Below are 26040 nucleotides of genomic sequence, written 5' to 3'. Positions count from 1 at the left end.
ACCCCCTTCTCTTTTAACAGGGTTTCTGCATCCAGGCCTGGCCACACAACACTGACAGTGAGGAAGGTGGCAATGTTTTGGTTGCTCCACTGAGCCTGTCAGTAATCTAAATTAAATTGGACTTTGGTTAGGTGGGTAATTCATCATTGGCAGTGTGACAACAATACCTGTAATTACTGCTCTTATTGTTGCGGCTGAAATTCATGTGCAATAAAGGGAACTTAATATCATGCCAAGCCTCACAGTTAATTTAGGTTCCATCTCCTTTCATTTATCCTGTAATAAGCTAATTAGTTCACATAATTTGCTATTGAATGTGCCTTTGTAACAAATATATACATGAATTAGCCTATTGCACAACAAATGAGGGGAATCAAAACATGAATCATTCACAGGATTACATAAGGAATGATTATCCTTTCAAACACCCATAGATGCAGCATCGTCTTTATTACTTTAAGGTGTTTTAGTTGCACTTGGTTGGTTCTCCTGTCTGATGCCTCTGACATTCACTTCTACTTGGAAGGTCAACAATGCATTTCTCTGCTTGGTACACCCTGTTGCCATGAGCCAGGTTACTTGCAAGTTCAAGATCACTCCCATGAAGTTAAATGTCTTTCAGCTTGGCGGCTGCTTGAACCCACACTCTGGCAGCTGAAAAAGCTTGGCCATCCTGCTAGCCTCGTGCTTTAGTGCACCTTTCATAAGGATGTTTTAGAGATCTTCAGATTTCCCTGTCAAAGCCTGCTTTTGGTTTTGTTTGTTCGCAGTCTGCACAGGATCAGACTGTGCCCTTGGAAACTCTTGGGTACAACCTGCACTCACTGCACTTGGAAACTTCCTTCCAAATCTCCCCTGTGGGGCTCATTTCACCAACCTCCCTCCTGACAGCTCTTAAACCATGCTACATTTCCAACTCATTGGGGATAAATCATGAGGGATGCTTGATCCAGCTGAGTCCTAAGATTACTATTATGCAAACTGGAGGCTTGCCAGCCCTTGAGGTTCAGTCCACCACTGTAACTCTTACAAAGTACCACGTATTCATTATTCCCCAGAAAAGATCAGGATGGTTGGACCCGTCTCATCCAGAACAAAGCAGAGTGCTTTCTGCCCAGTAATTCAATACCAATTCACTAGGAAGCTCCTGAGGTACTAAAACCATCAGTTCTACTTTCTGCACTACTTGCTTTGAGGCCTCATCTGACTGCTGACCCGGCGCTACCCAGCTTCAACTATTAAATTTAATGAGAGCACAACTCAAAAGTTGTATTTGTTAAATGTTCTCTGCTTACAGCAATTGTTTTGATTTAGCATCCCACCTCTTACTGTAATGATTCACTCTTTCCATATAAAAGTCAAGCAAGCACTTTCCTCCGAACAGCTGCTTCTTTATCTGGAGTTACATTGTTTTCAGCTTCTAAGAACGAGTCCTTATTTCTAAAAGGAATAAAGATGTAAGAAGAGTCTTTGGTTGGAAATACCCTTTAGCATTTGGATGGCCTAAGCAGCACTAAACCCAATCATAAACCTCCTAGCAGCCACCAAAATGATCTATGGAGACAATATCCAACTTTGCCAGACACTCTGCTCTGCCCAAAGGCATCAGTTGAAGCCTCTGTGGTCACTAGTGTGTTCTTCCTGGGTCAAAACCTCACATTTTCAGGCTGAGAAAATGAAATACCAACAAGAAATTCAAACTTGCAGCCTGCAAAAAGGCTCTGGAAGTACAAAGGAAGCAGGACCCCTCGAGAAGCACCTGCTCATTTTCAATGCACTAACACAGGCACTCTGCAAAGTGTTACCCTCTGCCCTTTCTCTGGCAAGAACATTGCTGCCCCGTGGTGCGAGCCAGACAGGATCTCCTGGGCACATCCATCAAGCTCCATCAAAGAACTATGCAAGAGCAGAAAAAGGAGAAAGCAAGTGCAGCCAGAGACCTACCCATCATTCTCACTTTGATCTCCCCCTTTCTTTTATGCAACACTCACTACCAGTCAGGAATATTCACAATTACTATGGCAGCTCCTCTCTTGCCATACTAACTCCAGGAAAGAACTAAAGCATTTTAAGAAACATACCCTTCTAGAGACTTGGGATCTGCCTGAACCCTTCTGGATTTGGTTTTAAGCCTTTGACACCAGCACCAGTGTGATTCAAAGTGAGCTACTGTGACAGCGAGAGAGCAGACAGGATGCTAAGAGCAAGCAATCACCCCTTTACAACTCCCAGATGAAAATGGAAGTTAAGTTTGTATTTTAATATAAAGCAAGAAGGAAATTCATAAATGAAATGTAGTGCTCTTAATGAGTAATTATTCATCATTTAGAATAGACCTCAGAGCAGCCTTCCAGTATCTGAAGGGGGCCTACAAGGATGCTGGGGAAGGACTCTTCATTAGGGACTGTAGTGACAGGACAAGGGGTAACGGGTTCAAACTTAAACAGGGGAAGTTTAGATTGGATATAAGGAAGAAATTCTTTACTGTGAGGGTGCTGAGGCACTGGAATGGGTTGCCCAGGGAAGTTGTGAATGCTCCATCCCTGGCGGTGTTCAAGGCCAGGTTGGACAGAGCCTTGGGTGCCATGGTTTAGTGTGAGGTGTCCCTGCCCATGGCAGGGGGGTTGGAACTGGATGATGTTAAGGTCCTTTCCAACCCAAACTATTCTATGATTCTATGATCATTAACAGAACTGAAGGAGAATTTTTTTCTCTTTTAGGATTAGATGTCACCTACACTTCAGAAAGACTAAACAAAACAGGGCATCTAGCCAAAAGCATAAAGAAATACGTATTGAAACCAGACAGTGCAATTCAAGTTTCAATTTACAATGGAAAACAGTCCATTGATCATTTTAAAATAAGCCAGCCCAAAGAGACCAGAGCCTCTGGACTGTGTAGATGAGCTACGCAGTGTTCCAGAGCTTTGAAAATGCTTTAGTTGCTGGAGTAAAGGCTCCCTCACAGCCTGAGCTTGGAGCACTTTGGTCTCTAGTGAAGAGCTGTGTAGGTGTGCATTAAGAGAGACTCAAATTCCATGAGTAGTATCTCTCCACAGGTATTCTAGGCAGAACAGATTTCTTCCTCCCTCCAGCATACCATGCTAACCAGTATAACCCTGTCATTCTAGAATCAAGCTCAAACCATGTTATTAAGCTTTAGAATGAAATTAAGTCTTGCTTAAGGACTTTAACACCACTCTCCATTTCCTGATACTACAGCAATGAAGACCCTAACTCTCCAAAATCCCTGGGATTTATTTTGATCTCATTTGCAATGCTAGAACTTGCCATACTTTTATCTGCCTCAAGAAGTATTTTCCTCCCCTTCTAAAATGCACTGGAAAAGTGTCTATTCTCTCCAAATGCTCTCTTGCAACATTTGTGCAGGTTATTGTCCGATTCATTTACTTGATGTATCTTTATCTCAGTTTCATACAGGTGCAAGTAAATTCCTTCCTCCTCTGACGCATCTAACAGAATCTTTCCGAGCAAAAGATAAAGAAACAGAAAAATCTTTAGGAGAATCCTACCTGAAAAATAGCTATCCAAGCATATCCAATGTTATCAAAATTGATAGCTCCATTGTGTGGGTTTACATCCCCTGCCATGCATACATTGTAATACTGGTTCCAGTTTATGCAGGCATTCCTGCTGCTGAAGTCAGGGTTGTATAAACTTGGGGTGTAGGAGTCCATGCTCAAGGTGCACTCCACCTTGTACTCCTTCCTGGTTGGGATGTTGGAGCATTTCTGCATGCCGTTTTCACGATGCGATGAGCAGATGAATGGGTTCTCCTCCGCTTCGTCGGTCCGGTAGTACGGATGCAGGAAAGTAAGGTTGTATGTCCTGGAGGGGGAAGAAAGAGGATGAGAACAAATAATGCATCCCTTGTTTCAGCAACAGCACCCTTTGTTTCTGTCCCTGTTTTGGGTATGTTATTTCCCCTTTGCCCTTCAGCCCCATCAGACTGGGGACGGCAAGCCACAGTTGAGGCATCAGCCCTACAAAGCTTTTTGCATCCTGTAAGGCACCAGGTTGCTCTTTCAACTAAAGATCAACCTGGGTTTTCCCAAGTGAATAGGGCAGTTGAAACGCGAGGGTATAGAGAGAAAAATCCCAGCAGGCCAGGTGCTTCCCAGAAATCTAGGGAACTTTTCGTTTCTATCTAAGGATTTTCAATGGTTCTTTTGATCTCAGAACGTGCTTCCGAAAAGCTGCTTTCCAATAAATTTGCCCCTCGGCACATCTCTGTGATGTGTGAGCTGACTAACCAAAAGAGACCCAGCCACAGGCCACCTCAAATTCCTTCTGTACTTACATAAGGAAAGAAAGAGCCCACATTAATGCAAACTGTATGCTTACTGCATATCTGATCTAATTGGCCTGGATAAAGTTTATGGCTCTGTTACAGCTAAGATAAGCAAATGCTCTGATTGCAGCGTGGCAGGGATGTGCCTTTTCCCCAGCTGTGCTCTGGGGCAGAGCAGTGAGCAAGAAGAACCCAGGACTTTTCATGCTGTTTGATGAGCATCATTGAGACCCACCAGCACTCGCACTGCTTGAAATGAGAAGGTGCCAGTTCCTAGAGCTCGCTTTATCTGCTGTGTTCAGAGCTGCAGGGATCTGAGATTCTATATAATCAGTTAGGAGATAAGGGGAAAAGCAACATACAAATGATACAGCCAAGCGAGATGTGGGTAGAAGATAAATGGGTAATTCTTCTGTTTTCTATTCCTATCTGTTTCTGAATGTACCTAACTACGGAATACATTTGGCTCCAGTGAGTGCCAAACTAGTGTTACTCCATACAATTGCTTGAAATTGGTCCCCTAACCCCCTGAGTCAAGCAGGAGTCATTTGGCAACTGCACTTTAAGGAGAGAGCAATTGCTGCAAGGCCGAGCTGAGGGGAAATAAACCCTAAGCAATGTTCCTGGGGAATGTGGTTCTCCTCCATCAATTAATTACTTGAGATGGGCATTGAGGGTTCATCCAGCTTCAGGAATAGGCAAGAGTAACACAGAGGAACCGGGCATTGCTCACCCGTAATTAAACTTACTCCCGCTCCCATTGCAGAGTGTTCTGACACCTCTACACAGAACTGTAATGTCTTCTTCCCAGTTTCCATGCTTTAGGTTCAAGAGACAAAAAAAGCCCTTGGAAACTGTTTCTCCTCCAAGACTCCCTAAAAGCCTTCTCTTTCCCTTCCCACAAATTGGTTTCACTTGGAGGAAATTTCCATATAAAACAGGCTGAAAAGGCCAAGTGCTAGGCTAGCACAGCGTTTGTTAGAAGATCAGATATTACAACCAGCGGAGTTTGTCACACAGAGTTGGGTATTGTGGGAGCTTGCAAAGGATTAAAACACACCTAGGCACAGGGATGTGCAAAGACACCTGGGGAACTTGAGAGAAGAACCGGTGGCAGGAGGAGAGATGCCTGAGAAGTAACTTTTAACTCATAAGCAGCTGGCAGAACCCCATCAACTCTGTTTTGACCATGGTGGGTACACTGAGAGGGGCTCGGTTTAAATGCTCCTTCACCTTCAAACGTGGCGAGAACTGGGGTATCTCTGCTTACAGCCAAAGAGCCTGCTCACCCAAGTTGGTTCTTGGTGGGCTCTGCACCTCTGTAACACATGATGCAGCCCAGGGCAGAGCAATCACAGCCTCAAGGACACTTGCTTCTAAAACCTCCACGTTTGAGAGGCCACTGGTACGTATCCCATGAACCTTCCAAGAAACTCATTAGCTCTCAAATCTGTCAAATAAGACACTGGGATCACAGCTTTCTGCACCCTGTGGTGGTGGAGAAAGGGGTCTAACAGCCCCAGAGCCCAGATGAAGCCTGGATATGCTGTGCACTGCCTGATATAGCAAAGTAGCACAGCCACAGGACTCAGGGGTACAACCAGCTTCCCCAAGGCTGACTTCACCACTCTTGAAACCAGCACTTTGTGGGTTACAAAGAGCCACTCTATGAGTCCCTAAGGTGACGGCAGGAGAGGTCTCATTCAGTACCTTTTCATGAAAGCACGTGCCCTGCAACAACCCTGTGTGATCTTGGGAACATCCCTTGCTGTCTCATTTCCCTTAAAGCAATGCACACCAAGGCTCTTTGACCTGCATGTGGCTCTCCACTGACCGAGTCTTCCAAACGACAACTGACCTTCCAGGAAAACCTGCTCCAGAGCCAGATGGAGCTGTGAAACTCACCACAAACTCACTTCTTCCACCACCCTGGAAGCAACACCCCACCAGCAGCAGGAGTGTCCTGATCACAGACACTTTTTGGCAGTGATCAGGACAGGAAGCCTCATCACATCACAGCTTGCGGGCCACTGTAATTAGGATTCTACCCAGAGCAAAGCTGGACTTGCAGAGGGAGATGGACCATCTGGAGGGATGACGGTGTAATTAGCAGCTACGGCTGCACAAGCGCCTTTCCTGGGAGCAGTTTTGTGCTTCGATGCAGACACACACATGCCTATGCCAAAACTACTGACCATAGAAGCGCCCAGACAGAACGCCTGATGCATCACCACGATGCTCCATCCCAACCTCTCACCCGAGGTCCCTTTTGAGCTGCCTCTCCCACTACAGCACAATACAGACAACATTCAGTGCCACACACAACTCCACAGCTGCCTGCTCTCCCAGCTGCAGGACTCTGCTACATGTCCCTTATCACAGATAAATCCTCTATATTCCAGCCCCAAGCTGATCTCTCATCTCCTGAGATGCCCACCACAGCTAGGCAGGCTGGACAGGGCCACATTGCCACTGGAACTGTATTTGATGAGCCACCTACAGAGATTAGAGAGGCTTTATGTTTCCCATGAGTCGCTGTTTAGGAAGCCTTGGGCTGAAGGAGAAGTTGCCTGCAGACACAGCGCCTTGGGCTGTGATCTAAGAAGCTGCGTAGAGAAGATCTGGGCACAAACCCCTGGAGAACCAAAAGAATGACACACTTTGGTTGTGCGAGGAAAATAAACCAAGGAAAACAAAGCACAGCTCGATTGTGAAGGGTGGATGAAGCTTGACTTGGTTCTGAGGCTGCCTACCTCATTTTATCCTCCCTTTTCTCTGCTTTGCTCATTTTATAATTGCCCCCCAAATCACTTATAAACTAAAAGTCCTCCCCAGAGGCCAAAATCAGTCTCACAGGGGCCCCTTTTTTGCCCAGCCCTTTCCAAGCCCTTCCCTCTTCCATATCTGCCCCAGGCACAGATACACCACGAGCATCCACCCTGCAAATTTAAGACCTGTTCTTAGCTCCTCTGCTTGAGGACCTTTCTGGCAAACCCAAAGAGCAGAAAGAAGGCATGAGAGCAAGAATAAGAAACAAAAGCACTGCAGGATGAGGGAATCCCCAATACCCACAAAAAGAATCAGCTCTGCCAAGAGCATCTACCTCCACAGGCAGGAGAGGTCAATCTGACTTCCTTGTTACTTGCCAACATGTACAGTCCAAGTAACTCCTTAATGGTAATGAATCCACTAATCACAAGACCCTTGTGCTCCGAGGAAAAGACATGAGAAACTCAGCCCCAGGATGGATCTTGTTATCACATTAGAAAGGATTAACACCCCTTTCTCGGCCAGCTGCCCAGTGCACATCCTTAGCTGGGCTTGCAGCAGCTTTTGCAATGTGTTTTTCCTTCCTGCATGTCCTGTGCTTCATCTCAGTCCTCCCATGCAAGGCATCCTCCACAACCACTGGAGTAAGGTGTGTGCATGCTGAGCACAATCCTGCTACAGCTTTCTGAGGAGCAGAGCAGGAAAGGGAAAATGTGGAGGAAACTCAGCACCAAGCAGGATCCATTCCCTTCAAGAGGAGGCTGCTCCCTGGAGGAAATCCTGCTGACAACCCAACGTTGCAGCACAGAGGGATGCCAGGAGGAACAATCAAGCAGAACTCAGAAGTACCTTTCAGACTAACTCAGAGCTGTCTGCCTTGCCTGTCTGTGCCTCCTCACAGCTCTACAAAAGCCAAGGAGCCAAAGGCAGTACAACGCCAAGCAGGTACGGGGTTAATTAAGACTGAAGTACTCACATTATTACTGTCCTGCAGTGTTACATAAATACAAAGCACTTCACAGCTCTCTCCCCTCTCCTGCCTCCAACCCACTGAGTTCCTTGAAGGGCTCTACAAGAAGGAAGATGCTCCTCTGCATTACAACACGCAAGCAAAGAGCAAACCCAGCAGCAACAACCCAGACAAGCTGGGGGTGACCCAATTGCTTTATTAACAGTGACAGCAACTCATAATGGCAAGAGGAAGCCAGAAGGGTTTTGTGGGGAGACACACATCCTGAAGATCTTATAAACTGCTGACTTCACTTGAACTCCCCATATACGCAATACTGACCCTTCCCTCTCAGAGCAGATCAACCAAAAAGCTCTTGTGAAATCCCAGCTCCCACTCACACAAGCAGTGGAGACCATCCTAGCACTGTGAGCTCCCCAGGGCTTGAAGAGGTGTCTGAACCACCAGAAACTTCTGAAGCCCCACTCTAGTCTCCAAGGCTGGCTGGGGAGTGACCCACTCCAGTTCTCATTGCTTGCTAACCCACTACTGCAGCAGCCCAGTAACCGCCTGCAATTCCTTCCAAGTCTCTACTAAAAGAGCCCTTAACAAATCCAGCCTCCTTCCAGCATGATATCATATTGCCTTGCAACAGGGCAATTTTCAAAGACAGAGAGAAAGGCACCTCAAAAGAAGTCCCCAAATCTCTATCAGAATGTACCATATTTAAAAATAGCTTCTTTTACTTGAAGCTGCCAACTTTCAAGGGGGATTTGAAAGAAATGGTTCCCACAGGAAGAAGAATGATGGCAAAATTCAAAGTCACTTCTTCCATCTGATGCCTGCCTTCAAGTTGAATGGCCCAGAAAGCTGCTGGCAGCAAGTGTGCAAAGCAGCATGCAGCAGGTAAGAAACTGTATTTGAAGCACTGGGCTGAGCTCGCTTGAATTTCCTTTATCCAGAAAGGCTTTGGGGCTATGACCTTCCTTGCCTGGCACCCTGGCTTGCATTCAGATGCTCGCCCTCACTTTAAAGCAGTTCTGTTTTCATCTGGAAGGGTTTGACACCACCACCATGGTGAGCCTCACTGATAACTCAGGTATTTCCCCTTATAGGGCTGTAAGGAAAATCTGAGCCAGGACCATCATCTGTTCATCAACCTGGGCTCACAGCTCATCTGCCCACCCTCCAGCCCCTCACAGCCCAGTGAAGGGCTGGAAAACACTATTGTTAGGCTAAGGATAACACCACTGGGATTTAGTGGGACTTGGCAAACAGAACTAAATGACCAGAATCTCATTCCCCCTTTCCCACAGAGCTCTATTCTGTTTGCTTCTAACCAAAACCAGAGCTTAACTTTAAACCTGCATCCCCTGAGTGAAGGGTTTGTTGTTGGCTTTGTTCTCTCTCGCAGCTCTCCCTGGAAGGGGACAGATGATTTGGGCTCTCCAGCACTGATCCCGAGCACAGCAGCTTGGCACAAGGATGGAGGAGGAGGACACAGTGATGGACCCCAGTCCAATCCAATCCCGTGCATGATTTTGCCTTTATCTCCACACCGTCCTGCAAGGAGATGGCATCCTGCTGCTGGTCTGCAGGACCTGATAGTTTGGGCCCAATGCTGTATATTTTGGATCATCTGTACAAGAGCAGGAAGGTGTAACCCTCATATGCTTTCCCTGTTACTGTCACTCCATGCCTCTTCCCCGTGTACAACTTGCTATTGGGGTGTTAAAGACCATTACAGGAATAAACAGGTGTTAAAGACCGCTACATATTCCAGTGCCTAGAACTATGGATTCAGGAGAACGTATCAGGAATGATAGAAAAGATGGGAATAATTCCACCTGGATTCCCCAAAACTTCTACTCCAAGCTCCAATCTGGGATAGTTTCTAGCTGGAAATGGACAGACTGGTTCAATTGCAACCAAGTTTCTCAAGTCTTAAGCTAATCCACCAAAACACAGACCAAAGCAGTAGCTTCAGTCAGTGGTGGTACCAGAACAACCCATATTTGTTATACTGATATAGCATAATGTGTTATGATGAGTACAACAGAGTTGGAGTAGCCCTGCCTCGCAACACAGCTGCCCCATGGGCAAGCCAGGAGCCTAATTTCTCCCAATTCCTCTGGAATGCTGTAACTTCACTCAGTATCCCTGAGCACATGGCATCAGGACTTTAGTCAAAAGCAACACACAGCCCACAGCCACCCAAATTCACCACTACCTGCTGCTGGTTGGTACCCAGGAACCAGCACAGAGCTGCAGTGGGGTGGGAAGGAGAAAACCTCTTACAAACCTACCTTTTCAAGCACAGCCAAGGAGCCTGACTTTGCCTTCTGTGACCGGGACCAAGACACTGATAAGCAAACCCTGTGATGCCTTTGATGCTGCTAATGGCCCTTACATAAGGGCCTGTTTAATATCTGTACTTAGCAAAATGCTTCCCCCGTGGTTAATTTTGAAAGCTGCATTTTGCAGGAATCACAGAGCATTTCAGAAACCTGGCCAAAGAGATGAGAGGGACTCACTGAAGCTAATTACAGCTCTGCACTCCTGCTCAAAGCACTGCCTGCCCCATGCAACAAGGGTCACCTGAGCACAGCTTTAACACTACTCTTAGGCTTTTAAATGAGAGCTCAGGGGTTACTTTGAGTGACAAGGGCCTTGGTGACCAGCAAATACCTGCTGTGCATGCAGGAGATAGCTTGCAAGGTCGGAGCACCAAGATGCAGGAGCAGAAGCGTACACACACGGCAGACTCATCGATTTTCTGCCCTTCAGCATCTCTGATGGGGTAAGTGCCATCAGAGATAGGCTGCAGTACAGAGAAAGATTCAGAGAGCTGAAAACCATCAGGAGTAATCAGCAAGAGGCAGGAACAAGACCTGGGGTAGAGCTGGGGGATAATCTCTGCTTGTCTTCCAGACACAAATTGTAGACAGCAAATGATTGCAAACAGATATAATTACGGGCTCTATCTTCTCTTACAGAGCTGGAGTTGCCCTGATTAGCTGATCTCAGGCATTTCCTCACCTCTGAGCCACTGACATCTTCAGCAGTCTCTGACAGGAGCCCTTTGGAAGAGTTTTCCCAGGCAGAGCTCCCTTTTCTGTAGCAGCTTGCACTTGGCTTTGACCTTTTGGTTGTGCTGATGGGTTTTAAGGTGTGCTCTTACACTGCACCTCTGAAAAGGCAAGTGCAGAACAGCCCAAGCTCAGTATCAAGCTGAGGGACTGCTGGGGAGCAGCAAGAGCCAGGCTGCCCCATGACAGGGCATGAGCCAGGAGACATCCCAGTGCCAGCAGTTCCTCCATGGACACAGTGTGAACACAGCAAGGTTCACGAAGCCCCAGACACGTTAAGCGATGAACCAGATGCAGGACTCATACAGGGAACTCAGGAAGGAGCGAAAGAAACCAGGAACAAAGAGCTGGAGACAGGCACGCCAGCAGCCCAGCTCTAAACCAGGGCTAAGAGCCACAGGCTGAGCTTAAATAGAGCTCCTGGGCCATGGGTGAGGTGTTGGTCCCAGGTAAGGCTCGTCAGGGCAATTAACAACTATTATCACCCTCAGCACCTAGCTAAGGTGCTAAGGGATGCTGGTCCATGCAATTCCCTAGCTTGGAAGAACCAAATCTAAAGTTGCATCAAAAAGAGCAGGTGGTTAAATGTGATGCCCATTCCTGATGCCTGTCCCAGGATGCACAAATGTCTTTAATGTCTTTCACGTCAAGCTTCTTATCTTAACCTCCAAAGATTTATTTGGGTGTTTCAGCAGCACGTCCATGGTGGTGTTTGTACCTGGCAGGTGCTGTGGTGTGCTGGGTGACCGCCCAGACCTCCCAGCTTTGGGAACTGGCCATTTTAGGAAAGCTGTAAAGCTTTTGTTTGTTCTAAATCCTTCAAATCCCCGAGTCAGGGATCTCAGCTTCCTCCAGCAGAGATAATCCAAACCACAGACATCTTTGTCCTTCAAGTACAGAGGGAAAACATGACAAAAGCACTTCAAAGCCTCAGTAACTTGATGACAAATGGGTTTTTTACAGACAAAAAGTACCCAAAACTCCACACTTGAGTTCTGAATCCAAGAACCTCCCTGGCAGTGTCCAAGGCCAAGCTGGAAGGGGCTTGGGTCAACCTGCTCTAGTGGAAGATGTCCCTGCCTGTGGCAGGGGGTTGGAGCTGGATGACCTTTAAGGTCCCTTCCAAGCCAAACCATCCTATGACTCTATGACCCTTGTGAATCAAGATGACAGCCCAGTTAAGATCCGTGCTCCCAGTTAAGCTCCGTGCTCCCAGCTAAGCTCCTGCAATCCCACCAAATGGGGAAAGAGAGAAAATAGGAAAAGGTGGAAATATTTTTGCTGTACTTACATGGCAAAATTCCTGTCTAGGAAACATCTGTTCCTCAGCAGCCCTGCCCAGAGCTGCACACCGACAATCCCAAAGATGAAGAAGACAAAGAAGCACAAGAGGAGGACGTTGCCTAACATAGGCAGAGTATCTAACAGCAGGGTGACGAGTATTCGCATACCTGTGGGAAGAAGGAGAAAAGAGGTTAGAGAAGCCCTTCGGTGGGGAGAGCATGAATGCTACACCATTCCCAGCTTGGTAGTGCATCCTGGGTAGAGGAATTGGAGTGTTTGTGTTTTCCCTTAAGCCTGAAAAGGAAGGTAAAGAGTGCAAAAGGCTTCGCAGGAAATGGGAGCAGCGTATCTCCAAAGGGTGGATTTAAGGGTGGGATTTTCAGATGTTCTCAGTCATATGGGCCCACACAAACACGGGCAAAGTTGCAAGAAAGCCTTTCCTGGAGGAACATCCCCCCAGACCATCACCCTTCTGAGGAATTAACAACATATAGACTGATAAACGTATTGAACGTCTCTCACGAACCACACATTGCTCCCCTAAACAATACAGAGCCCCGTGTAGGATGACCACTGCGGCTCCTCCAGGCCTCCTCCATGGAAAATTCCTCTTCCACGGAGGACTCCCCTCTGTGCTGGCCACAGGACTGCCAAGCAAGGGATACAGGGGAAATTCTGACTGTTTAAGGGGAGAAAACATGATGCAAATGTTTCTTCCTCTAAGGAAAACCCTCAGCTCTGCTCCCTTCCCTTCCTCCTGTGCAAGCTTCCCAGCTGGTCCCACACCTCCCCATGAACCTGCAGGCAGAGCAGGGGCTCTCTCAGCACCTTTGCTACCAGAGAAATGCTTATTTCTAGGCAAGCTCTTCCACCCTAAATAAGAAGCTTGAGGAACGAGTCCAGGGCAGCATGGGCAAGCAGGCTGGGACTGGGCTGGCACCCGGGGCTGCCCTGGCTCACATGAGGGCACCTTCCAACTCAAGGATGAAGCAGGAATAAAGAGAGAATAATGACTTGCAGCTCAGCAGTTCAATAGAGGTTAAATGAATCTCTGAGATACCAACCAGCCATCATTTCAACAACGGATAATTGATGAGAGGAGGACTAATGAAAAGAGGAAGAGACAAAGACAAATGTTCAGTCATAGGAAAGAATAAAGCCAGGAACCAAGCCTCAGGAGCCCGGTGCTCAGCAGAGAGCAGGGCTCACGTTTATGGCACAGTGGAAATCGATGTGGCTGGTGGGTAAGGTGACACTGCCGCCTTTGGAGGTATTTTATCCCACTAGACTTCTGCTCTGTAAACCCCTTTTCCTGCCTGTGTGAAGCCTTTTCTCCCTTCATTTCCCCTAGTAGGATGCTGCTGTCCACCAGGCACCCATTTGAACGGAGAGAGACATTTCCACATTGGCTTCTACCTTCAGCTAGCTCCTCAGTCATGCCTCATGCCTGATGCCTCCCCTGCTAAACCAACGATGCCGGGCTGCAAGGATGGGTGCTGGAAGGAGCAGGAGAGAAGTGCCCATTCAAGCTGGCACCTCCAGGCTGTAGCAGCAATGCTGGCAGGATCTGGAGCCCTGTCACGCCGCATTACCCCTTTCCTCGGGTCACTGTGCCAGCGGAAATGCAGCCCAGCCAAGCAGGGCCGGAGCTGACATTACCTTGTCAGCGCGGCACGAGTGGATGAACCGCCAAGCCAAGAAGTCTGTGCTAATAAATAATGAGGTGTGAGTAATAACCTCTGCATCCCAGGGCAAGAGCCTGTCAAGGTCTCCATGCCCAGATGCATCTTGGCTCCAGTGCGGCTCCCCGCTGCTGGCGCCAGCAGCGGATGCCTCTCCGGAGGAGCCACGATCCTGGCGCCCGGCCCCATGCCAGCGCTGCCGGCTGCCCTCCAAACCCTGTCCCCGTGCCACCCCCGTGCCAAAGCCACCCTGCAGGGAAGGGACATGGTGTTGGCAATGAGTGTATGTTGTCAAGCGCCACGGGCAGCGCAGGATGCTGGCATCTCTGCCATCCACTATAACCGCAACGCTGGTGCCAGCTGGTGGGAAGCACCGACCTCTGCTCCAAGAGCAAGAGGAATCCCAGATCTGGAGGCAAATGGGTTTTGGTTTTGCAACACTTGTTCCCAATACATGCTGTCATCGTGAGCCCCCCAGGAGCACATCCCATAGCAATGCCCTGCAGGCTTTCCTTGCAAATCTATCTTTGGGAAAGCAGGAAAGGCACACTTCATTCCCACTGGAAAGACGATGCTGGGCATTTCTTCTTTTTTTTCCCCTCTCATTCTCACTAATATCCCCTCTCTTTTTTCCCAAAAATGGTTAAAATTGATCTCCCTGTGCCAGACAACTGTTTTCTGCTCAGCTACTTTTGGTATTTTGGGCTGTTTAGTGGCACCATCCTTGAGATTGAATCCATCTGTTCACTACCCACTAAGGGTGCTCTGGGGTCTCAGCAGAATGGCGAGTGTGCCATGGGAAAAGAGCACGAGCATCAGTTGGGCTGGAACAAAGAGCAGGATTTCTCTTCGCTCCCATTCCATGTGCTGCCTGGTTTAAAGCACACAGTAGAAAAATCAAAATAAAGCAGTGAAATGGATTTGAAAGAAAACCAGTGACCATGATTAAAAAAATCCCATGACTACAGCCTCTGCCAAACATATAAATCGCGGGAATTATATTTTCCAGTCATTTTCAAGGAATAATTTCTAATAGAGATGATGTTTCTATTGGCCAAGGTTCTCCTTTCTTTTCTTAACAAACAAAATAAAAAAGAAATAATCTCGCTGGTGAATTTATTGTGCCTGGAAGCAAAGAGCTAATAGTGCTGGCTGGAACCCAGGCAAGTGCCCAGACATCACAGGGAGAAATCGCCAGGCTGTTCCTCATGGATCCCTGCTTTCCCTGTGCTGTGACTGAACACCAGGCTCTTCGCTTCTGACCCAGCCATCATTCCTATCTGCTCCATGGCCTTTTGTGACTGCCGCTGAGCTGAAAACCCTGCTCTTGACAGTGGTGTGGTGGCTGGGGAAGCATCACTGTCCTGCTGCTGCGGATGGCATGGATGGGGCTGAGTGCAGCCTGCTGCCATGTGCTGTCTGTGATGGGGTGGATGTCCAAGGAAATCCCTGCCTAAGCTGTAGCATCCCCATAGATGAAAGACTAGAAAGTAACTCTGTTATCACCGGAAACTGCAAAAACACAGCACAACAGAGGGCTGTCACTATCCATTCTCCACAGACCCTGGATTATCTCAGTCTGAAATAGCAAAAGTATCGGTGTTTAAGTGTCTCATCAACAAGTGCAGTCTGTGATTATCTGCCCTCCAGGAACTGAGATATTTCTAAGAATACTAATCCTGCCCTGGCACTTGTTCAAGATGCTGCTAGTGGTGTAAGACCAGCCTAGCTGCTCCTCAAGCCATGCAACTCTACTCTAAACATGGATTGGGCTCTTCAGATTTAATCTTACATACTATTAACAAAAAAATAGAGTATTTTCTATTGCCTATCCTTTGAAAGAGATTAAGAAGTGAAGTAGCAAGTACAGCAGAAGATGGCCTAAAAGGCTTACTTGAAAACTTCAGTATCAGACTTCTAATGCAGAAGAACACAAGGTGGACACAGACCAAGATTTCACCCAGACTTGGAGGTGTTGGGATCCCTGGGCCTCGGTTTAATAGGCATGTAAATCCACAAATTCCCCCAGCTTCTGCTCTCAGCCCAGCTGAATCCCAGCTTGACATTCCCACTGTTTCAAGGGAGAGCTATGAAGGGCTTTGTGGATTTAAATAGCTTCAGAGCGAGTCTGATCCTCACCCTAGCCTGAAACCTCAGTGGGGCTCCGAGCCAAGCACGTGCCAGCATCCCTCTGCTCCTTCCATCCCAGGGAGGCCACGGAGCCACCATGCTCAAAATCCCAGTGGAAAACTCTGTTTTGTGCTTTTGGGCTGCTCGAAACCCTGGTAACCAAACCTCACCAGGGAAAACAAAGCTTGGGAGGCTTTCATGGTCCTTTTTAGCCTCTCTTTCTTTGGGTCTTGTTTTAAACTCCCAAAGTCACTGAGAATTCTGTAGATTATTCATGTTTTCTTTTAAAGAAAAACCCTGAAGAATGTAACTCAGAAAGGAACTGCAGAGAGTCCTGTGTGTAAAATTCCATCTATTCCATTGCATGTTCATCTGAGGCGCTGGAACCAAAACCCTTCTGGGGGAGCTGGTTTTGCTGTCCCTAGATATGCAGACATGACAGGCAGTTCATCCAGGCAGGATGCTCAGTGAGGACAAATCAGTGCTGCGTCATTCAAATGGGCTTTTAAAAAGACCAAGAAATGTACTTTCTTTTGCAAGGAACCTCTATGATTTCCATACAATGCTGCTGTAGTTTGAATTGAGTGGATTTTGGTTAAAAAATGATGAAAGTGTTATGAAATTAGTACCTTGCAAAAGGACTGCTCAGCAGATGGCCGATTCTGGCCAGAAATGATTTCAATCTGTTGGTTGGTCTTTCAAATTGGATTTAGAAGACAAGCAGCTGAAGCCACTTCAAAATGGATTTAGGGGCCACTTGAACTTACTCTCATGGATGAACCCAATTTTGTTCTACACGGCAGCAAACCCTCTGTGGTATTTTACTGACAATGGAGGCTGCTGTGCTTCTAATCCTGAACACAAAGAAAAGGAAAGACCTTAAATAGCCAAGAGGGGAAAATGAACCCATCCAGGGCAAGAAGAACCTTCTTTGAACTGACCTTTCCCCTTTCTTTAGGACCTTTGTTATTTTCTTTGCACTAGGAGCAGAGTTATTTGACTCAGAGTTCACAAAGCGCTGGAAAACAGCCATGCAAATGTGGTCCTCCAGGTATAAAATCTACTCCTTGCCCTTTACTAACACTGATAATCATAATAAATGATCTCAAACTTCCCATTAAAAATTGAAATCAATCATCTTGCTCTCAGCAGCAAGAGAATAGGATGCTACTGCAAGGCTTAGCACACAGATTGCTGGCTGGGGTGGCTTTAACACCCTGGTTTTCCTAGGGGAGTGAACCCAAGCTGCAGCCAAAGGCATTACTTACTTGGGACCCTGTTAATGGCTCGTAGCGGCCGAAGAACCCGGACGGTGCGAATCGCAGACAAGCTCACGTTGTGTCCATCCAGAGAATACTCCATCATGCTGCAGGGGAAAGAGGGAAAGCGTCAGGATGTGGGATGCTTGCTTGCTGGGGCTGCCTGCATGTCCAGGCTTGAAAACCACCCCATCTGTATTTGCAGCTCATAATGCTCTCAATGGGGGATATAAAGACTATTTCACCCCCTAAGAGAAAATACCCCCACAAGCAGTGATGGTGCAGATGTGCTCCTGGGATAATGGGCTTCAGGCACAGGTAACACACTAGAAAGCACAACGAGGAGCAGCAAAGTGAGTGCCACAGACATCAGGGCAGTTGGGAGCCCCAGCTACCTGCTCAGCTCCCGCAGCCCTGCTGCTCTCCCTTCCCGTTAGCTTATAGTGCTCCAGCCAGCAGCGCATCCGCAGCCTTTCCACTGCACAACTCTATGCAGCTCAAAGGCCCTAAGATGCTTCTGCTATTATACCCCCTACTAGCACTCCAGTGTATTTTCATCCCAGCTTATCTCACCCCCTTGTGAATAACCAAGCCAACAAATGATGTTAAAGTAGTTTGGTTTCCATTTTATTATTAAGAATAAGGAACATTTTCTTTTCCATGCTCCGTCTCCATTTCACATAAACATTTCTCTCCCAGGCTGGGAAGGATGTTAAGTCAAGTCAATTTTCTTGCTCTTTTATAGAGCTGAGTGGCAAATGTGTGTAGCGTTGGGTTTTTAATGGGGTTATGGCTAGTTAGCATGGCTGTAATTACAATTTATGAGTTTGACTAGAGGGAAGCACTTGTAAATATGTCACAAATCTCTCACCATGCCTGTTCAAATAACACAACAGCATCAAAAGCAACCCTGTGAGCAAGCTGTTGCATCCCATGGAGAAAGAGCTTTTGTTTTGTGGGGTTTTGTTAACAAACAAACACATGGAAGAAGGAAGGCAAATACGAGCTGAAATCTGCAACCAGGCGCTTCAGAGGAAAGGAGAGATTTGAAGCATCCTGCAGTGAGGATGGACCAAAACCATTACACGCCATTAAGAAGCAACCACCAAATGGACTTAAGCAACAACTCAATGGTTTTCAGGCAATAGCAAAGGGAGGCTTGGTTTTGGACCAGCCTTGCTCAGGTGCTCATGCTCTGCCCTGCCGGAGCCTTGTATTTGATGCTTTGCCCTGCTCTGGGAAGTTTAACTGGGAATATGTAGATGTTCTGATGCTTGCTTCTCTTCTGTCTTCGTCCTGAAGCTGGCTGGTATCACTGGCATTGCACTGAGGTGACTTTGGCCTGTTAGCTTTCACTCGCCTGCTGATTTTGGGCTGGTTTTAGCGATAACCTTCCAGAGATACTTGTTATTCCCAAAGTAGTTAGTGAGTCTTTATAAATCAAACCCACCTTCAAGCTCACGCATAGGAACTGAGCTGAGCATGATGAATGGCTTTAAAACTCAGCACAGCACGGCATGAAAACAGGTTTTAAATCTAATGTGTGTTCATTAAGCAGCCCCGAGCTGCAGGAAGGACCACACAGCGGGAAAGCCATCGGAAATGTCCATTCACACCTGCACCGGGGAGGCCTGGAGCCAGCACCAGGTGCCTGCTCTAAACAGACCTTGCAGGGATAGAGACAGCATTGTTTAAAGTCCCTGATGTGAATAGTGTGAAGCCTGAATGTGCTCGCTGGCGAGGTCCCAATACAGCACTCTCACAGTGTTTTAGGTGGCTGAGGAAGTGGATTTTAGTGTAACTGACACAGGTTTTGAATGACTAATAGCAAGTAAAAGGAGTATGAAATGCTCCAGTGGGAGCTGGTTTTATACTCCAGGGAGCACATGCAACCATTGGCATTTTAAAGGGTGAACTTCCCGGGTCTTCACTTTTATTTGGCCCTTAGAGTTTCAGTGGGGCTGATAAGAGATGAAAAAGCCAGGATTTAGACTAGGAAACCAACTTTCTGACCCTGATACTTTGGATTTCCATGATACTCCATTTAGGATTTGAAAGCAAGTCTCAGGACGATCTACACTGCCACTGAAGCCGACCCGAAACACTTGATAGATTCCAGATCGGACCATCTGCAAGCAGTTTGAACCTTTGAGAAAAAGGACCCAAGCTTGGGGTCCTGTTCTTATATCCCACTTGTAAACCAAGAATTCCCTGGAAATGCCTGACAGAAACCTGCTGGAGCTGGAAATTATGTAGGGATAGGAGGTCTGGGTGGACTAACACTTGGTAGGCAATTCCTTACAACCTCTGGGTGCTGAAAACAAAAGAGGCACAAGCCTTTGCAATGGCTTCTGCCACTAACAGTTTCCAGTCCTTTAGCTGTCAAGTTAAAGATGTCCAAAGCACTTCATCACATGAGGCTGCAACGTCTCCAGGGACTGGGTGCACGAAAAACCTCTCTGCTTTCAGCTCTTGTGGAGAACATTTTGGATGCTTGGGAAATGCTTTCAACTTGGCTGCTGGACAGACCCAAAGGTTGTAAGCTCCATCTGGTCTGAAATTGTCCAGGGTGCATTTCTGAGGCGAGCAAAACATGAAAGGGCTTCCAGTGCTGGAACGAACTTCAGACACGAGCTGTTGCTAGAGGCAGGAGATAGGTTTATTTTGTAGTTTCCCTGCTTCCCCTCTGCTCTCCTTGGTAGACACTGCTAGTAAGCCAAATCAGGAGGATACCGAATGGGACAAACCAAGCAGGCAGCACTGCTTATCACTTGCTTCCCTTCTTATCATAGAAAACTTCATAGTAACTTCATCACATCCATCTGCTTGCTGGGAAAAGCAACTCTTGTTATTCCAGTAGCGTGCTCCCGGCCCAAAACCACCTCCAGTTTTAGGAGCAAATGCTGGATTGAACAGTGATGGGCAGATAGGTGAAGAACCACAGCCCATTGCACAGCTTCTGCTGCCCCTCCACCAGTGTTACCAGCCAGCCCAGCTCCTAGGCCAGACTCTCTTCTTAGAGATGGGAAATAATGTCACAGGTATGGCTTGAATACACCCAAATCATCTGGAGATGGCCCAGGATCAGCCAGCGAAGGGCCATTCCTCTTCTCATCTTCAACCTGAGCAATGCCACGTTGCTTCCACTGGGGTCTCCTGATGCTTCTTCTGTTTTCATTCTTCTCAAACATATGCCAGCCATAGCCTTTCTTGGAAAACTACCAGATGGATATCCAGCCGCCTTCCCTCTTGTCCCAAGTGTGACATGAACAAAGATCCTGGTGCCAAACCTGATGCTGAGGTATGAGCAGAGGGCTCAGCCTTTCTGCCTCCATTTTATTCTCCTCTTTGATGCTGTGGGGAATCTCTGCGTGCCCATCAGGAGAGCTCACCCTGCAGGTTCAGCGTGGGGAAACACTGTCTGCACACTGGTTATGGATGGCAGACTCCTGATCCCAAGCTGCAACCACAGCCTTCCCCTTCCTCCTACTATTTCTGGCACTGCGGCAAGGCTTTGGAAAGCAGAAATCATTAACTGCTGTTTCTGTTGTCCCTGCTGTTCTTTCCTGGTTACACCACACTTGGGTTCAAAGGAAGCTCTGCTCAGGAGAGCTCATGTTTTATTCAATCCAGTAAGGCCGTTCCTAATTGTATTCCAAACAAATAACATGGAGCAAAACAAAACTCCATTAGTGCAATGAAGATTGTACATCACTACCGTCAGGGTAAAAATGCCCCAGCATATTACAGGAATGTTCTAATTAACCCCAGGCTGGTCATTAGAAACCCAGGGATTCAGAAATAAGGCAGAGCTCTATAATTAAAGCAGTCTAGCCCTTCCTAGGGTATTCTAAGCAGGTAAGAGAGCCTGGGGTTTCTAAACCACATTTATTTATAGAATCAAGTTTTAGACTTGCCAAGCTTTCAGCCCATTCAGTTTCTCCCTTGGGTGTGAGGGAACTGGTGTCAAAAGCACGCAGCTCTTCCTCATATCTGTTTGCTAACACATCCTGCACAAATAAGCAGCTGTAGGGGATGGTATTAAACCAAGAGAAGTTTCCAGGAGGCATTCGCGTGCACTTGTCATTTGGGTCAGCTTCTGGTCAGCTTCTATCATCAGGATCTCAATGTTCTAAACCAGGGTTTTGGGCTATGTTCTCCTTGTTTGGCCAACTTCTGCCTCTCTGCCTCACTCTCATGGTGTTATTTAGCAGAAGCTGGGCTGAGCTGCTATGTGCTTTTCCATCCATCCCGGAGACAGCAGGCTTAACCACGACCACTGGGACACTGGCCATCACAAGGGACTAGATCAGCATGCACTTGATTTGACAGAGACAACACTGGCAAAAGGATTGCTACTGAACACCCGATGGCTTTTGTCCTGACATTCGTACCCTATCCCATAACCCAGTGGGGTTGCCAGAGGTGAAACCAAATGAGGCTTGTGAGACTCTGCCTTGGCTTGAGCATGCAGTTTTCACAAGGCATCATGAAAACCAACCAGGACAACCCACACATTTGGCTCTCTGGGGTTTTCCTGCTTTCATGACAAGGAAGAAGTGTATGAGGTTTTGTTACTGACCCCGCCATCACGATGAAGAAGTCCAGACGATTCCACGTATCTCCAAGGTAACACTTCTGCCCGAAGATCCCCAGAGCCACCATCTTGATGACCATCTCCACCGCAAAGAAAGCGAAAATGAAGTCGTCAAATGCCTGGAGACCAGTAAAAGATTATTACAGTCAGTTCTGCTGTGCAATCTTAGCAGGGAAAGGGAAAGCAGAGATGTGAGCGTTCCCACTGCAGAGGCACTCTGTGTACCCCGGCAGGTGTTGCAAGGCAAAGCACTGGTACCAAAATGCCACCTACCCAGCTCAGAAATAGAACCTGCAATACCTGATGGGTGATGGCAACCCCTAAGCATAGCTCTGGGGTCATTCAACTGCCTGGGAAGCATTAACAGCTTCTGTTAATCTACTGACAAAGACAGAAGGACATCACTGTTGTACAGGCTGGATCTTTCTCCTGGCATTTAAAGCCTCCACATTGTGGTTGGGTCCATGAGGTCTCAGCAACCTGCAGTGGGAGCTGTGTTACCAGAGTGGGTGGCTCGGTACCTTCGAGAAAGAATTTGTCCCATCTAACACAGGGGGATGTGCTTCACCTCTGATGCCTTCATGGATCTCTGAAGGGATCAGGTTCCTACCCACAGACCCACACACAGCTGGGAGTGAATGTGCACACCAAGAGAGGTTGAAGCAGTAACTGTAAGGACAGTTCTGCTGCATGTGAAGGATGACAGGAGCAGCTCCTCGTGATGCAGAGGCTCAGGGCATCCTGGTGCCCAGCACAGGAGCCTCTTGATGAAGGTCAAAATTGAGGGGCTTAAATTAGTGTGAAAACAAGAAGAGAAATTAAAGGTGCACAAATGAATCCATTGCTGCCCTATAGAACATGCCTCAGTCTTTACTTAAAGAATGACTTCAGTAGAGTAGTGGGGATTTGGACAGCTGGGATTTCTCCAGCCTTCTGGAGATTCCAGAAGGTTCCTGCACAAAATGTGGATGGTAACTTGAAGACGCCATGAAATGGACTCTGTTGTAAAGACTCCTCTACTTGTTGCCTGTAAACTTGAACATCAGGAGATACAGACTGCTTTTCAATCATGTGCAGAGGCTTTGCTGTTTTGAGTGACAGACTTGATAAAGCACAGGAACTTCTCAATCTACAGCCATGACTGCTGCTGTCCAAACCAGTCCATAATGACCATACTGTTTGGTGTTGTGTCTGGCACTTCCATATTGAGGCCAAAGTGGATTAATGGTATAATCAACACAACATCCACATGGCAGCCAAGTTCCCGCTGTGCATCCATGCAGCTCTGCATGGCTCTGTGCGAGCACCATCTCCTCTGGCTGTTGGCTTTACCAACCAGCCTTTCCCTTGATAAACTAACACAGAAGTTTTGCTCCATTATTTCAGTTCATTTAATACCTGGCATCCAAATGCCTCCATAAAGAAGTTCAGGCTTTTCTACCTCATGTTCTGGCTTCCATTCCTGCCTGGAAGCTGTGGGAGGCTGAGGGATAACGATGGCTTTACTTGCAGCCTGTTTCTGCCTGCAAACCCATTAGGAGAACATGCACTCAATACATTGGAATCATTCAGATTCCAGATTTAGTGCCTGGGCTCCTTGCAGATTCTATGTGTGTCTGTTCGGGGGGGAACAGCCCATGGAAGCTGTGTGACTACAACCTGATTGAATTATGGGAAAAAGGAAGCAAATAGCCATTCAATAATGTCACCTCCTCATCCAGGCAGCATTCACTTTGTCTGCCTGGTCATTTTGGCAGGGATGCCACCAACAAAGTCCCACATGGGTGAATACATGCAGGAAAACAGCAGGTACATGGAATGTCACCTTTCAGGAGAGATGCAACACTGCCTACCAGCAGTGTGACACTTTCAGGTGAAGGAGATGGACCAGCCACTTCTGGGTGCTGCTTCACACCAACCCTGACTCTCCAAGATGATCCCAACACTGGATGCCTCCAAAAGTGATCTCATTCCATGAGAAACCTCTAATGGTGCCTCAATTCACCTGGTTTACTTGGCTCTGCATTTAGCAGCAACTATTTAGAGGTTGAAAGAGGCTTTGATGATAAACTCTGCTATTCCTGGCATTTTGCAGGCAGTTCTGGACCAATCTCTGCACGAGGCAGCAGAACTGGAAGGATCCCACTGGCTTTCCTGATACACTCCAAGGGAAGTCGAGCAGCAGATCCACACTATCACATGCCGGTAGTCCCTGCCTACATTGACGTAATGCATTAGGAACAAGGAAAGTTGGTTCCAAGCCCCAGAACAGGGTTGCTGCAGGAAGCCCAGCACCAAGGTGCAGCCCACACAGCAGATGCTGCTGGGATGTGCTTCCAAAATGAATCCTGCAGGCATATGGCAGCGAGGGGATTGCCAGGATGCAGCAAGGGATGAAGTGACAAGATTGATGCCCCACTGAGCTTGGGATGGCCAACAAGGGTCTGTGAGCTTCCCAAAGGTTGGTTAGGAGGTTATCCTGGCACTTGGCAGTGCTGTTACTTGGGGGGTTCCACTGCAGAAGAGAGCAGGAATGGGCTCATCCCATGCATTTTTGTTCATGAAGAAAGGAATAAGATGGCAAAGTCACCAGTGCTGTATTGCACAGGCTGGACTGCAGCAAAGAGATGCCAGCACTGAGGTGGCTGGGGTTGAAATGACTGTGAACAAGAGGTTCCCTGTGGCATTGGCCATCCTGTAAGTAAAAAGCATTCAACACCTCCAGCTGGAGCTGGATGCCCAGTTCTGAGCCTCCCAACCCTTATTAAATGCATAGAGAAAAGATCTTGCTGGGGTAAATGCAAATCAGCCTTTGGGTCTCACCTAGGACCATGGCAGAAGTAGGTTTGCATGCCAAAGTGTGGCTCATTGGGAAAACCATCCCTATGGGAAGAGCTTTGGGAAGAAGGGACAAGATGGAGCTCCAGGATGGCCACCCCCCTGCATCCCGCACATCCCAGGCAAGCGGGACAGCATGGGATCCTTACCTCCAGGATGGTGCACCGCTCCGACTGGCACTCCACGTCCTCGCAGGGCTGGAACATGCCCAGGGTGACGCAGTTCAGAAGGATGACCAGCATGCTGACGTGCTCAAACCAGGTGAGAGGAAGGTGTTAAGGAGAGCACACACTTCAAGTGGCCATCGGGAGGGGGGAAGCTGAGGCACTGTGCTATTCAACACATCAAAAGGCCTTCATTCCTTGCACAAGCAAAGAAGAAACATCAACAAACATCCCAGATTTGCTGAAGTTTGGAGGTTTTGGCAACTGAGGAAAGGGCCTTGGAAAGGAAACTCCTATTGAGATGGAGGGACAAAGGATGCCTTTCATTTCCTCCACAGCAGCAGAGCCAGAGAAGCACATCAAGGTGCATGGCTATGCTTTGCATCTCAAGTCCTCCCTCCTCCATCCTCTTCCACTCTTCATGCATGCCCAAGGCAGCTGAGAGCACAGCCACCTCTGTCCTCCTCCCACAGAGCCTTCATCTCCAAATCTCAGAGTTCTAGCAGCAGATCTCCCCCACACATCCTCTAGCATGAGTTCTGTCACTACACAGAGTGAACTGAATGCAGGTTGTCTCATTCCTACCTGTTTTCTAAGTCTCATGGAGTTATAGAGCCCATTCTGAGCTCTACATCATGACCGAGGATGAAAGCAAAACAAACCCAAACTGGTGGCACAAGTGGATAGGGCCAATGTTATGATACACGATGTAAACCAGGACCCACAGCACAGGCTTTGAAAGGGAAGGAAAGGTCTCCGGTCACCAAAATAAGACCACATTCTCTAACAGGACCCACCAGTGCTCAACTGCACAAACATCAATAGTTTCACAGTAATAAGTAGTGATTTGCATCAGTGCGAAACAGGCCCAGAGCTTATGATTACCGCTGCTGGTCTGGCTATTAAACATAATAAAGATTTTGGGGAACTAAACAGGAGTTCTGCAAATGGAGCATGAATAAGAGAAC

General features: G+C 47.5%; 1 protein-coding gene across 1 annotated transcript in view; it reads right to left on the bottom strand.

Moving 5' to 3' along the window:
• Positions 1-26040, bottom strand: part of CACNA1H (calcium voltage-gated channel subunit alpha1 H) — a gene marked incomplete at both ends in the record, with an annotated part of 234841 nt that overhangs the window by 98386 nt on the left and 110415 nt on the right. Inside the window, 5 exons of the mRNA XM_080619099.1 lie at positions 3533-3848; positions 12410-12569; positions 17483-17580; positions 22056-22189; positions 25058-25169. Of these exons, the coding sequence (XP_080475225.1) occupies positions 3533-3848; positions 12410-12569; positions 17483-17580; positions 22056-22189; positions 25058-25169 (820 nt within the window). The remainder of the gene's footprint in view (positions 1-3532; positions 3849-12409; positions 12570-17482; positions 17581-22055; positions 22190-25057; positions 25170-26040) is intronic.

The sequence above is a fragment of the Psittacula echo genome (assembly GCF_963264785.1).
Source record: "Psittacula echo genome assembly, chromosome: 5".
Classification (NCBI taxonomy): Eukaryota; Metazoa; Chordata; class Aves; order Psittaciformes; family Psittacidae; genus Psittacula; species Psittacula echo.
This window is presented reverse-complemented; position numbering and strand designations above follow the sequence as displayed.